The following is a 14,691-nucleotide window of genomic DNA, read 5'->3' as shown; positions in this document are numbered from 1 at the left end:
GGGCAGCCCAGCTCCAGGTTGAGCTGTTGTTCAGCATCTTAGCTGTGGAGGGCAGTGTCACTGGCCCTCATATGTGGGATCTGAACCGGGGTCCTGTGGTGTCCCAAGCCAGCTCCTAACCAACGCGCCACTCGGCCGGCCCGGAAGTATTCATTTCTTGGGAATAAACGAATGCCCAGGAATGCAATGGCTGGGTCGTGGGGTGCTCGGGCATTTAGCTTTTTGAGGACCTGTTTCCCAGAGCGTTATACTGCTTTACATTCCCGCCAGCATGCCCACCGGCCCTGGCGCTGTCACTGCTGTTATTTCAGCCGCCCTGCCAGGCCTGCGGGGGCCTCTGCTGTGGGCTTGCCCTGTGCTTCTCCCTGGCGCGCCTTCGCACGTGCGTACAGCCCAGTGTACGTCCTCTTGGTCCAAATGTCTCTGTGCTTTTGCCCACTTTCTAGCTGAAGTGTGCATTTTACTATTGAATTTTGAGAGTTCTTTCTGAATTCTAGGTAAAAGACCTTTGGGGGATATGTGGTTTGTGAATGTTTTTTTCCTCTTGTTTTTGTATATTAGTAGGGTGTCCACAGAGCAAGAGTTTTTAATTTTGATGAAGTCTAGTTTATGAATTTTCACTTTTGTGGATCGTTCTTTTGGCGTTACATCTAAGAACTATTTGCTGAGCTCTAGATCCTGGAGATTTTTCTATGTTTTTTTTCTGGAAGTTTTATAAGTTTACATTGAAGCTTGTGATGTTTTGAGTTAATATTTGTGTGAGGTGTGAGACTTAGATTGAGGTCATCTTGCTGCCTCTGGAGGTCTGACAGCTGTGGCACATTTACCGAAAACACCATTTCCCCTCCACCGAGTTGCTTTTGCACTTTGTCAAAAAAACCAGTTGGGGGCCGGCTGAGTGGCTCAGTTGGTTAAGAGTTCACTCAGGAATGCGAGCTCTGAGCAACAGCGGTTCAAGTCCCGGCCTGAGCTGAGCAGCTGCTGAGCTGCCAACAGGTGGCAGGATGGCTCAATTAAAAAAAAAAAAAAGTAGAATTTCCACGTGGCCCATCAGCCCCACTTCTGGGTATATGCTCAAAAGAGCTAGAGGCAGGGGCTTGAAGAGACACCGTGTCACAGCAGCTCAAAGGTGGGAGCAAGGCAGGCGCCCTCGATGGGTGAATGGACACACAGAATGTGGTCCGTACAAACAATGGAGTATCGTTCAGCCTCAACAAATAGGAAGGAGATTCTGCCACCTGCTGCCACATGGATGAACCTCGAGGACACTGTGCTGAGTGAAACAGGAGGACAGACACTGTATGATCCTACCTGTGTGAGATACTTAGAACAGTCAAAATCATAGGCGCAAAGTTGAATGGCGGCTACTGGGGAGCCATTGTTTGATGGGGCAGAGGCTCAGTTTGCAAGATGAGAAGAGTCACGGAGCTGGGTGGGGACGATGGCTGCACAACGATGTGAAAATGTGTTTAATACTGAACTGTACTCAATGATTCAGATGGTAAATTTTGTGCTATGTGTATCTTATCACACACACACACACACACACCTTTAAAACATAAGTTGGATATATTTGTGTGGGGTCTCCTTTCCAGTCCATTGTCTAATAAGTCTTGAAATTGGGTAGACTGATTCCTCCTACTTTATTCTTTTTCAGAATTGTTTTAGCTCTTCTGGTTCTGTCTTTTTTATGTACATTTTAGAGTAGTCTTGTGTCTTTCTACCAAGACTCCTGCTGGGATCTTTTTTTTTAAATTGGGACATTTGTTTCTGTTTCTTTTTTTTTTTTTTAAGATTTTATTGGGGAATTGGGGGAGGGGAACAGTGTTGGGGAATTGGGGAAGGGGACCAGCCAAGTTGTTGTTCTTCAGTCTTCATTGTGGAGGGCGCCAGTCAGCATCTGGCTGCCCGTTGGCAGCTCGTGGCCTCTAAGCTCAAGGTGCTGTGTTCAATCTTAGTTGCGGGTGGGCGTAGACAGCATCCCATGCGGGAGTTGAACCAGCAGCCTTGTTGTTAAAAAGCGCACGCTCTATCCACTGAGCCATCCTGCGGCAACTCAGCTCAAGGTGCCAAGTTCAGTCTTAGTTGTGGGTGGGCGTAGCCCACCAATGAACAGGCAATCTTGTTGTTACACCAGCTGAGCCATCCTGCCACCTGTTGGCAGCTCAGCGGCAGCTCAGCTGAGGCGCAGCGTCACTGGTCCATGTGGAAATCGAACTGGCGGCCCTGTTGCTCAGAGCTCGCGCTCTTAAGCCAATTCTTTACCAACTGAGCCACTCGGCCGGCTCTCCTGCTGGGACCTTAATGGGAACTGTGTAAAGTTGGAGATCGGTTTGGGGAACCGACATCTTTGCTATGTTGAGCCTCCCAATCCACAACCCTGACATGTCTCTCAGTTTATTTAGCTCTCCTGTGACTTCTCTCATTAGCATTTTGTGTTTCGGGACATAGGTCTTGTACATGTTTGTTAGATTTACACCTAAGTATTTCTTTGTTTTGAGTGATTGTAAATGATATTGAGTTTAGTTTCAGTGTCAGCATGTTCAGTGCTTGTGTATACAGATACGGTTGAACCCACCTAACGGTTCTTGGAGCTTTGTCTGGACTCCTTGGGACTTTCTAAGCAGCAACCATGTCATCTGTAACATTTGTTTTTTCCCACCTGACTTATGTGCCTTTTGTTTCCTTCTGATGGCTTTTGCACTGGCTGGAACTTCTAGCACCATGTTGCAGACGTGGTAAGAATGGGTGTCCTGCAACTTGTCTGGTCCCCTTCCCCGATTCCCCAATAAAATCTTAAAAAAAAAAAAGTGGGTGTCCTGGCCTTGTCCTGCCTCAGGAGGAAGACACTCAGTCTTTCATTGAAGCACGATATTTGTGTAGAATTTTGTGTCCGGTTGTACTGAGACATGCTTGACATGCATCACAGTGGAAGTCAAAGGTGTACAGTGTGACAGGCTGATCTACAGGTATTGTGAGATGGTTACCACAGCAGGCTCAGCCAACATCCATGTTCTCAAAGAGATCAGCAAAGAGGAAAGGAAGGAAAAAAGGAAACCAACTTCTCCTTGTAACAGAACTCGTAGGAGTCACTCTCTTCACAGCCTTCCTATGCGTCACACAGCAGCGTTAGCTGTAGTCCTGCTGTCCACCCCGTCCCCAGGATGCAGGTATCTTATACCTGGAAGTCTGACCCTTCTCACCATGTCCTCCAAGTCCCCCTCCCCCACCCCCGCCTCTGGTAACCACAAGTCTGATCTCTTTTTCTATGAGTTTTTAGCTTTGTTTGTTTGTTTTTATATTCTACATATAAGTGAGATCATATGGTGTTTGTCTTTCTCTGATTTACTTCACTTAACATAATGCCTTCAAGGTCCATCCATGTTGTCACAAGTGGTAGGAGTTCCTCATTTTTTTATGGCTGAATAATATTCCCATGAGTCTGTGTGTGTATGTTCACGTGTGTGTGTGTGTTCACGTGTGTGCATGCGCACATGTGTGTGTGTGTACAACTTCTTTATCCATTCATCCGTCGGTGGGCACTCAGGTTGTTTCCATGCCTAGGCTCTTGTGAACAGTGCCACACTGAACATGGGGGTGCGGGGATCATTTTGAGTTAGTGTTTTCGTTTCCTTTGGATATATACCCAGCAGTGGGATTGCTGGATGAGCTGGTAGTTCTATTTTTAATTTTTTGATGATCTTCTATACTGTTTTTCATAGTGGCTGCACAAGGTTTTTAAAAAAACACATGCTCTTAAGCAAGCTGAGTAAGTTCCACCTCTATTCCTATTTTTTTGAGAGTTTTTAAAAAAGATTTTATTGGGGGATTGGAGGAGGGGAACAGCGTTAGGGAATTGGGGAAGGGGAACAGACAAGTTGCTGTCCTTTTGTTCTTCAGTCTAGTTGTGGAGGACGTTGCTTCACTGGCCCATGTTGGTATTATCATTGCGCTCTTCCCGGGTGAGGCAGATGGGTTGCCAGCCACTGGACGGCCGCTCATGGCAGCCCAGCTCCAGGTCGGTCTGTTGTTCAGCATCTTAGCTGTAGAGGGTGCAGTGTCACTGACCCTCATGTGGGATCTGAACCGCGACCCGGCTGCTCAGAGCTGGCGTCCCAAGCCAACTCTTAACCAATGCGCCACTTGGCCGACCCAATTTTTTCTGAGAGTTTTTGTCATGAAAGGCTGTTGGATTTTGTCAAATGCTTTTTCTGCATCCATTGCTATCATGTGATTTTCCTTTGTTCACTTGTTATTATTTACATTGGTTGATTGTTGCGCGTATTGACCCAGCTTTGCAGCCCTGAAATTACCCACCTGGTCATAGTTATAAATATTGTTACATATTGCTGAATTCTATTTGCTAGCATTTTGTTAAAGATTTTTGCATCCATATCCATGGGGGTTATTGGTCTGTAGTTTTCTGTTTTGTGTTTTTGGTACTATCTTTGTCTGGTTTTGGTTTCAGGGTGACATCAATTTCATACAATGAGGAGTAAATGTCCCCTCCTCTCCTGTTTCTGGAAGCAGCACATGGAATTGGGTTACTTTTCTGCACCATTTGGTAGATTTCTGTGGAAAGCATCTGGCCTGGTGATTCCATGCTGGGGAGTCTCTAATCACAGATTCAGTCCCCTCAATTGTTGCAGGGCCGTGACATTCTCTGTTTCACGTGGGGCTCAGCGTGGTAGTTTGTGTTTTCAGGAAGTGTCCGTTTTGTCTAAGTTGTCAGATTTATTTATGCTGTCAGGCAGTTTTAATAAAGAATCTGTCCTTTTTCATGGATCTTGTAGCCTGTGTGGGACTTGTCAGTTTCCACATTTGTGATGTGTGATGACTTCTCTTTTCGGCCTGAGTAAACAGTCACCTTTGAGCCTAACTTTTTGTGATCATGACTTTATATGTACCGTTTTCTTAAAGACACTCTCCCACCATCATATAAACGAGATCTTCCCAGCCCCCCACAAAGGTGTGTTTGGGCATGTATTGCTTTTCAGAGAAACTTTGTTGAGTGGCCTGAGTTTGGGGGTCTCACCGTGGGTTAGGTGTGGACAAGAACTAGACAAATAATTAATGCCTTAGTGTGAAACCCCATATGGAAAAAAGTGAAAGGAAATATGTCTGCTGTATTATCACTCTTCTTTGTACTTTTCTGAATTTCCAAAACACTCATAGTTGCTTTTTAAAGAAAGAAAAGGAAGAGAAGAACAGAAAAGACAGAAAGAGACCAGGTTGGGGTGTTCGGGGTGAAGGGTTAGAAAGGCCTCTCCGGGGTCCAGCTCTCGTCCGTGAGCCCTGAGCGTTCCCACGCTCTGTCCACCGCGCTCCAGCAGGACAGCTGATGAGTTTCAAACAGGAAGCTGTTTGCAGATAACACTGCAGACGCCCAGCCTGATTTGCTGGGCGGTGTGACAGCCCAGGCCACGCTGGCCCTGCGTGTGGGACTGCGGCCGGCGGCCCTGTAAATAGCGGCCACGAGGCTTCCGGGCTCAGTGTCCTCGTGGGTCCCTGACGGTCAGGACGCCCCTTTGCCTGGTGTGCACCTCAGGTAGGGATGCTCTGCAGGATGGAGGTTAACCCGTGGGAAGGGGCTGAGAGCCCAGGCAGGGCAAAGGGAGGAACTGGGCTGAAGGGGTGATGGTCATCTACTCTCAGCCCAGGCAAAGGACCGTCCATCACATCAGTCAGGTGCCAGGATTCGAGGTCCGGTCAGCTCAGTGGTCACGGTGGGTGCTCACTGGGGCCGCTTGATGCAGACTCAGCCGTTTGGGGTTCATGGAGGCTCACAGAGGTGACGCTGTTTTCTCTAATTCCCAGCCAGGTGTGAGCTGTGGCTGTGGGGCCAGTGCAGGTCCAGGTCGGCTCGGATGCCTGCAGCGGGGCCACGTGGGTAACAGGAGTTATCCGCATTCAGTGACCAGCAGCCCTGTCTGGGCTCCGTAATGGGAGTCGCAGATGTGGGGGAGACGCAGGTCATCTTGTCTCCGAAGTTGGATAAGACAGAAGGGTCCCAGGCTGGCCCCTCGATGCCTGGCCGTAGGACTGGCCGTCCTGCTGGCTGGAGTTAGGTGTGGGCTCGGAATACAGAGCCTGAGGCCGTCGCATGTGCACAGTGATTTGGGGAGCACTGACCACACCCCCACGGCTATTTGATTTATTTACAATTTCGAAAAGCTGTATTCCAAATAAGAGAGCAGACCGGTAAAAAGAATAGGGAAAAGCCTCCCTGACTTTGTGATCTTGGTAAAAAGATAAGAAAAATGTCTGCCATTGGGGTGGACATCTGTCAGTGAGGTGGCCCTCCCGGCATTGTCCCCGTAGGAAGCCACCCCCAGGGCGGGGCTGGGCCTGGTTTGCCAGGAGGCCTGAGTGCCCAGGAGCTCCCGGGGTGTGGCCCTCCCCAGGTATGGAAGATGTCTAAAATGAGCGGCCTTTGTAGACTTTTAGTGAAAAGGTACAGTTGTATGTTTGGAACATTAAGCCACTTTTTTTCACTGTCTATTCTTATTATGTATTTCTACTAAGAATTCTAATTGAATCCCCTTCCTTCACCAAAAAGCTGCCTCCTTCATGGAAGGGTGGCCGAGCCTTCTGGGCCTTGGGTGGGTTGTGGGGGGCGCTGAGCCTCCGGAGCCTGGTCCTGAGATAAGGATGTTGTTCTTACGGAGGTCTAGAAGGGGCTGTGGCTTCTCCGTTTACAGAACGAAATTCCTCCTCCAAGAGGCCAGGAAAGACCCAGAGCTCGAGGGAGGGGCTCCCGCCCTGGCTCGCCTTCCCTGAGCTCTGGGGCAGGACCCTGGAGCGAGACCAGGAGCCTGCGCACCCCAGGGCGCCTGGGGCCTGGGCAGAGTGGACCGACGGACGAGTAAATGCGCAGCAGGGTCAGTGAGTGAGTGGAGGGATGAACAGGAGTCCTAGCTGCAGCTTGTTTGGTCGCTGTCACTGCTCCCTCCTTTCGTGGGACAGGGTGACAAGGACAGGCCTCCCTCAAAGCCTCCCTCTAGCTGAGTGAGTGGAAAGTCTTGCAGACAACGGCTGTTTCCTGACAGTCGCTTTTAGCTGCAGAGGAAACTCCACGTCAGCTCGTGATACCTGAGACGTTTAAAACCTCCAGTTCACATCCAACAAATACTAAGAAGCAAGTGTGCAGTGGCCTGAGCATGAAAGTAGGTGCAGCAGAGTCCTACCTCCCTCTCAGCGCCCGCGGGACTCCAGGCCCTGAGCCAGCGCTCCCAGCGCCTTCCCACCCGGGCACGCCACCCCCTCCAGCGCCAGTCGCTCCCACGTGGGCAGAGGAGCCGAGCTCACCCACGGGTCCTGGGTCCTGGTGCGTGGGGGCTTCCTGTCGCTCTTCCTTCTCGTTCTGATGTTAGTGTGAGGTGGCAGCTGGCACCGGCCACACCGGTGTCCCAGCCACGGTGTGAGGCTGACGGCTCAGCGCCCACGGCTCCGTCTCGGCCATCTGTAGAAGGCGTAACCGTAGGCTTCACAGGGTGGTCTTGGGAGTGCAACGAATTCATGTGTCCACGTTAGGGGCACCGTAAATACTGGCCCCTTTTCTCTCCACCAAACGTGAAACGCTACAGAATAGAATAAAATAAAAGCCCCACCAGCATGGCTGAGGAGGGCAGCCCTCGCTCTAATGCAGGGAAGCTAACAGCTGGGCAGAGGGAGGAAGTGGGCAGCCAGCAAGCCTGGTCGCCACGTCTTCACTAGAGCGCTGGGCAGGTCACTGAGTCCCCCTCGTCTTCGGGTTCTGACCTGAGAAAGGTGACGCACTCATCTCTGCGGGGGAGTTCACAGGCACTCTTTTCCCAGTGCAGTCAGCGCCCGTCTTGTCCCCGCCCTTTACGATGTCAGCTCGGTGACCGCACACAGGACGTCCCGGATTGTATTGGGTTGTGCGAAAAGTCATGACGTATTTTTTCTGTTTTTTGTTGCAAAAATGCGCCATGACTTTTCCGACAACCCAATGGATGCTTTTTATCATTTCATGGAGGGTTGGCTAAAGCAGAGGCACTCTACAGGGGAGACAGCACATGCTCAGTTTAGAAACTGGATTCCAGCTCTTTCATTTGTCTGGGAGCCATAGCTGGCCTTGGGGCTGCACATCATGTGACCAAAGTGACACCAGAGCTGTCACTTCCACCTGCCACGGGCCAGCACCCGAGCAGAGCTCCGGCTGCATCACCCCCGTTCTCGGCAGCCACCTCCTCTTTAAGCTGAGGACACAGGTGGCAAAAAGATGCACTTGGCCAGGGCGCTGGTCCTGGTACAGGCAGACGCGCCGTGGTCTCCAAACACGACGCCTTCTGGACACCTCAGTCCCACGCGGGGGTCTCTGCGTGCTGCCTCCCTGATGGCCTCACTGCTCCCCGAGTGACGCAGGGCCAGCCGTGTCCTGTCCCTTCCAGCTTCTACCCCGTCCCGCACTGATGCCCTCACTGGTCTGATCAGACAGCGTCTGAGCTGGAGCTGCATGGCTGGCCCAGGCGTCACGTCGGGACTCCGTGCTCTGTGATGTGATAGATACAAAACCCCAGCCAAGCACAAGCAGACACCTGTGTGGTGATGCTGCTCAGAATCAGTGGGGGAGCCATGTCCTGCGGGAGGGGCCCCGGTGGCTCGGGCCCAGGGGCTGCAGTGCTTGGCAAGACCTGGCTTGTGAGGCCGAGGGCTTCATCTAACTATAAACATGCCTTCGTGTGTGTGAAATGTTTGCTGTAAAGAACTGGACGAGGAGAACCTGGGTAACACCTCTCAGGACAGTAATTGTCACAGCCGGGCTGTGCGGACCTCTTGGTGGGAGTCAAATCAGCATATAGGAGCCTGAGCCAGGAAGAGGGGAAGAGGAGGGGGGAGAGAGAGGGAGGGAGAGACAGGGAGGGAAGGAGGAAGAGAGAGAGGGAGAGAGACAGGGAGGGAGAGCAAACAGGGGAGGGCTTCCATGACAGCTACCGAGCGCACTTGGCCCCTCTGGGTGGCCATGAGGCCAGCCGTGGCCTGCACACTGTCACTTGCTGTCCGCAGTTTTCAGAGTTCCCGTCACTGTTTATTCCTTCCTTCCTTCCTTCAGGAGTCAGTGTCCTGCCAGCACTCATCATGAGGAAGGATCTGGCCCTAATTGGCCTGGCCTTCCTGTCGCTGGTCCCATCTGGAGACCCTCAGCAGACGGCGGACGACGCCTGCTCCGTGCAGATCCTCGTCCCGGGCCTGAAAGGTAACCTCTGCCTCGGGCAAATCTGCCACCGCGGTGGCCTCAGTGTCCCCACTTGAAAAGCCAGGGGCTGGAATACCTAATGTCCACACTCTTCAGCCGGGAATTCTGTCACTCAGCAGTGTTTCTGTGCAGCTGGCCTGCTCCCCAGGACCTGCAGGCAGCTGACGTTGTTCCTGGCTCTGCACTTGCTATCATGTGAGCCTGAGAATGAGGTGACCTCACCTGGTCCATTTTGCAGATAGGGACACTGGAGGCTCAGGGACTCAGCAATTTGCCAAAGTGGGTTGTGCAGCTCTGAGGCCGGTGCTGCTCCATGGGTGGGCTGCCGGGGTGTGCTTTGCTTCCTGGCAGAAAGCCCTGCAGAGCAGAGGGGGGGGCCGACACAGGTGTGGGGGGGCACCTCAGCTCTCCCTTGCAAATGAGCAGCTCTTTACTGAAGAAGGTCTCGGTTTCCACAAAGCCGGGGCAGGAGATTCCAAACCTTGTAATTCCCAGGCAGGGCCAGCCCCAGAATTATGGGGGCCCACTGCAAAATGACAACGTGGGGCCCTTGCTTCAGAAGTTAGAAGGAATTTCAAGAGAGGACGCGATGGCTCCAGCACGCGGTGCTCCAATCGGGAACAGGGTGTGGCTGAGGGGGGCTGGCCAGGCTGGCACCCGGTCACTGCCTCCGTCCCAGTCCCTCTCCTCCCCGCTCTGACTGCTGCAGGACGTTGTTGGGGGACAGTCCTGTGTGAGAAGGTCTCCTTGGGCCACTTTCACGCTGTGTGGAGACCAAGAAGACAGCCCTGCAGCCCAGTCAGGCGGCTGGCTTTTGCGTTCTTAGTTGTAATAAACACGCTGACCCTCTTGTAAACGTTTTAGTTACATTGGAGGAAACTGAAACGACCTATGCCGCTCACTCACAAGTTTGGTGACAGGGCGAGTTGGGGCCCTGACTTTAACTAGTGTGGGCTCCTGGTGGGACGTTCAGTTTTAAATTTGAACACGTGACATTGGGAGAGAGGGATTCTCCGCCATGGGCTCCTGGGTCCTGAACCTCCCCCTCCTCCACTCTGGCGTCCAGCGTGGGCGCCTGTCCGTGGCCCCCGCACGCTGGGCGTGTGGGCGTGGGTCCCAGGCCCGGGGCACAGCCCTTGTCTGTTCCATTATGAAAACTGTTCAGACGCTTCTCAGGAGCGCTGAGCGGGGACCTTTGCAGTCGTGCCACGTGCCCTGGGTCCCATGGAGGCTGTGCAGATGTCACCTGCGTGTGTGTGTCCCTCTCTCTGAGGTGATGCAGGTAGCGGGAGGATGCGTGGCCAGGGTGGACTGTGTGCAAGTCCAGGGGTGTGGCTGCCGCCTTCTCCCCCAGGCGCTGCCCCTCAGTCCGAACCTCAAACGGGGAAGGGGACACAGGGCACTGTGAGCATTCAATGCAGCGGCATTTCCTGCCACGCGCTTGCTTTCGGGTCGAGGAGCTTAGTAATTAAATCCCGGCAGTTGTTTGATTTCTGCTCATAAAATCGCCCATGCTCCTGAGCACACGGCCCCTGACTCCGACGACCTGGAGAGGCACCAAAGGGGCAGAGTTTAGAGAATGGCTTCAATGTTTGCTTATGGTTACAGAAAGATTCAGTGTATTCCGACGCTAGTACAAAAATTTAATCTTTTCCTAATTCTGCTAAAAATATACAAATACATAGAAATAGAGGAAAAAGCTAGAAGGAAGTATGGTGACGTGTTAGCAGTGGTTTTCTCTGAGTATGGAATTGTGGTGTTTAAGAAACTCATGGAGGTAACAGTCCAAATTTTCTACAGTTTAGCTGTATTTACAATTTAAATGGATAATTAGGGCAACATCAATGTTCACATATCTCTGGGTTTTCAAGCGTATCCTGAGGGCACTTCTGAGCCAGATGCTTTTTGAAATTGGTGTTGGTGACCGTGTCCGTGTCCGCAGAACCCAGAATCCCAGTCCGCGTGCTGGGCACCGGGTGGTCTGTCCCGTGTGTGTGCGTGTGTGTGTTTGTGTGTGAAGCCCAGGTGCTTCCTGGCATCAACCGTTTCTCAGCACTTACCACCGAGCAGTCGTCAGTGAGGGGCCGGTTGTTCCCAGGCCAAAGCCTGTTCAGCAGACAGGCGACCTGGTGTCACTCTATTCATCCCTGTCCCAAGTGCTGTCCGGGCATCTGCAGCGAGCAAGACAGGACGGAGTGCTTGAGACAAGAGAGTCCATCGCGAAGCCGGGGTGGACCTGCTGCCCCAGGCCTGTCCTCCCCAGGTGGACACTCCTTCCTGGGTGATGCTGACACTGTGCCCACAGACTCAGGCCGTGGATGGGACACGGCCACGCACCCGGGAGCACGCGCTGTACGTCCTGGGTTCCCATGGTGGCATGCCTTCCTCGTCTGTCAGTATCAAAGGGACAGTTCTACTGGAGAAACGTCTTACTATGTTCATTGAAGCCTTAAACGGGATGCCATGTTCTTTTTATTTGCAGCTTATTGAGGTATAAATAACAAATAAAAGTTGTGTACACTCAAGGTGCACAGGTGACGACTGAATACACAGAGGTGACGTGAAACGGTGACTGCACTGACGTTAATTAGCATGTCCCTCTCCTCACGTCGTCACTGTTCGGTGGGTGGAGAGCCAGGGAGGGTAGAATCCCGGGGACAGTGTGGCCCCTTCCCCGAGATGTGTGTGCGCTGACGGAGACACAGCCCCTCATCCACGCAGGAAGCTGTGGCTCTGAGCCTTAGATTGGCAGCAGGGGTGGGACCAGGATAGGAGCTGTGGCAGAAAGCAAGTGTGGGGCTTCCAGCCAATAGCGGCTTGGGACGGGCAGGGTTTTGTCCCCTGCAAGTGCAGACTGGCGTCCAGGGAGCCCTGCCTGTGGGTGTGGGTGTGCCCCGCACCTGTCGTTGGCCGAGAGGTGTGTGCTCCACGCCGGGTGGTGAAGGGTGCGGCCCCTCGTGTCAGGCTCACACATCCCGCCTGACCGTGCAAACGTGCTGTGACGCTCACACCATGTGATGCCCGAGACCACGGAGAGACACGGGAGCCGCGGGGCGAAGTGTGAGGACGCTTCCACCTTCTCCAGGAAGGGTCCTGGGGACAGTGAGGACTTCGCCGCATGGTGTGTGTGGCATACACATCACTCCCAGCCACAGCGCACACGGTGGCCACGGGGCCGGCCTGCGTCCCCCTCCAGGACGATGGCTAACACTAAGCGTGCGCTGGCCGTGCACAGAATCGGGGAGAGGACAGGTCCCCACCCGGCCCGCGCTCGACCATGATGAGCCAGACTCGTCTGTGAAAGGATTCATTACACTGACGTGTCAGGAACTGTGTCAGTCAGGGGAGATGTAAATACAGACAGCGCAGGTCCTGCTCTGAAGACGGAGGGGCTCCGTTTATTTGCGCGACAGACACGGAGATGCGGGATGGAGACCCATTGCCCAGTTCGTTATGGCCCCAGTGAGGCCGCGGCCTGCAGCCTGAGGGAACACAGCCCCCAGGCGGCCCGTGCCCTCGCGGCCTGTGGTTCTGTCCACGGTGCAGATGGCTCGAGACACCTCCTCAGCACGCCTCGGGCATCCGTAGGCACTGACTGCTGTTGGTGCTTGAGACGGAACATATTTACTATAGAGGACTAACTATAACACATAATCTTTGCATTTGGAGAGAGTAACAGCTCCTTTGATGGGGAAAAGCTGTCTTTCCTCAGTGGCTGGAACTCTGGTCGCAGGTGGGAGACATTTATGTATATTAGCAAGCCTGCTGCTCAGAGGTTTTTCAAGGGCACAGTTACTCTTACAGGTTTTACCAAATTAATTTAGAAACCATTAACTGCCCTCGCTTAAAACAAGGTTGATGATAGCCAGTAATATGACACCCTTTGGGGACGTGGCTGTTCTGAGCGTGGTGACACTGCTGGTCTGCGTGTTCCCTTGTCCAGGATGAGCGCTTGGCCGAGGGCTCTGTCTCTCCTCCCCAGCACCCACTGCTCCTCCAGGCGGTGGCGTCCGTGCGCAGCCTTCCTCGTCCCGCTGTAGAGGCAGGTGTCATGAAGCCGGGACGTCCTCAGCGGGCTGCCCTGAATAACCAGTGTGCGCCTTCCTGGTGGGGTCGAGAATTACCCCCAGTGCGATCCAGGCAGAAACTGTCTGCTCAGGGACTTTTGTGTGATTTGCAGGGAGGCTGGCAAGGGGGAAACACACACAGTCCACGCTTCCTGTCTTCTCTGAAAGAGGAGAGAGCAGTTTGTTAATGTGGCAGCAAATGAGCCAGACCGTTGAAATGTGAGCCTCTCCCGGTGGAGAAATCACTCCTCATGGAGAACACTATGCAATAAATAGCCCCAGTCAATACCTGATGAAGGAGAGGACGTGAGACGGGCTCCTGTGCTCCGTGCCCATGCATTAGGGGATGCGTGTGCTTCCTGAGTGCAGAGGTTTCTAGAGGTGCGGCCTGGAGTTACTACCAGCTGAGCGGAGATCAGGATGTCCCCCGACACTCGCAGACTGCGAACATTTCACAGAATGAAGCGTATGAACAGAGCTTGAAAACAGTCTCCGTTCTTAGGAAGCACAGCCAGGGCTCGTCTCCAAGGACAAGGCCAAGGTCACTAGAAAAGAATGGGGTGGGGAGGGTCTCTGCCACGAGGGTCAGGGTTAGGGTGGCCACGTAACAGTCACGACGACCAGCGTGGTGCTTTCCCAACGTAGTTCACGAACCCTCGTCAAAGATGAGTCGCAGTCTGGACAGCTGACATGCCCAGCTGCTCAGGAGGCCACCTGACTGTCCTGGACACGCTCATGGCAGGGACAGCAGCGAGGAGCTCAGGGTGCCCGCGTCCACGCTGGCGGTTTGGTCACACGTCAGTTTAGCAGAATCCCTGGGGAGAGCGGTGTTTTGTGGATTTTCCGATTAGCTGAGAGAGAAAACGCACGTTAGGTCTTGCCCGTTAGAAAGCCTTACTCTTCGTCGAGATGTCTTCTTCCTCTCTCCTGCTTTCGTAAACTGAGTTTGGGACACGGGCTGTTCAGTGAGGTTCAGGGTCTTTCTGTGCCTTGATCGTGATGGGGAGCCGTTGATCAGCCTGGAGATGGGCCCGTGGAGGCGGGTGAGCCAGCAGAAGCTCTGACGACAGGCCACGGCCCTTACTGCTTCCTCTTCTAAGACGAGGGAGGCCAGGGTAAGCAGTGCTGGGTCACTGGCGGCCTGGTTATGTCCCTCGTCCTCCTCTTAGGGTTTCGATGTCCTGAGGAGGTGTGGCCCAGGCCGGGGTTGGGGGGCCGGCTCATCCAAGCCTAGTTCTTCCTCAGTGACATGGACATGAATGGCCCCTGCCTCCCGAGCTGGGCGAGGCTGAATTATGGAAATAAGTGAATGCCCCATGTAAACTCTAGGAATTACCTTAATCAGCAAAAGAAAAGCCAGTGGGTGCACGGAGTGTTAATTTTCTACACGTGTTGGCAGCCCCT

General features: G+C 53.2%; 1 protein-coding gene across 2 annotated transcripts in view; it reads left to right on the top strand.

The window, feature by feature from the left end:
• COLEC11 (collectin subfamily member 11) overlaps positions 1–14,691 on the top strand; it is a 32,016-nt gene that overhangs the window by 1,938 nt on the left and 15,387 nt on the right. Inside the window, exons 1-2 of one of the 2 annotated variants that reach the window (XM_019646270.1) lie at positions 5,410–5,548; positions 9,077–9,220. In XM_019646270.1, coding sequence (XP_019501815.1) covers positions 9,103–9,220 — 118 coding nt within the window. In that variant the 5' untranslated portion in view covers positions 5,410–5,548; positions 9,077–9,102. Of the gene's footprint in view, positions 1–5,409; positions 5,549–9,076; positions 9,221–14,691 lie in introns of those variants that run through there. The other variant, XM_019646271.1, reaches the window with a different exon arrangement.

Source organism: Hipposideros armiger, unplaced genomic scaffold (genome assembly GCF_001890085.2).
Source record: "Hipposideros armiger isolate ML-2016 unplaced genomic scaffold, ASM189008v1 scaffold_100, whole genome shotgun sequence".
Taxonomy (NCBI): Eukaryota; Metazoa; Chordata; class Mammalia; order Chiroptera; family Hipposideridae; genus Hipposideros; species Hipposideros armiger.
The sequence above is the reverse complement of the archived record's forward strand: the minus strand, read 5'-3'. Positions and strand labels throughout refer to the sequence as shown.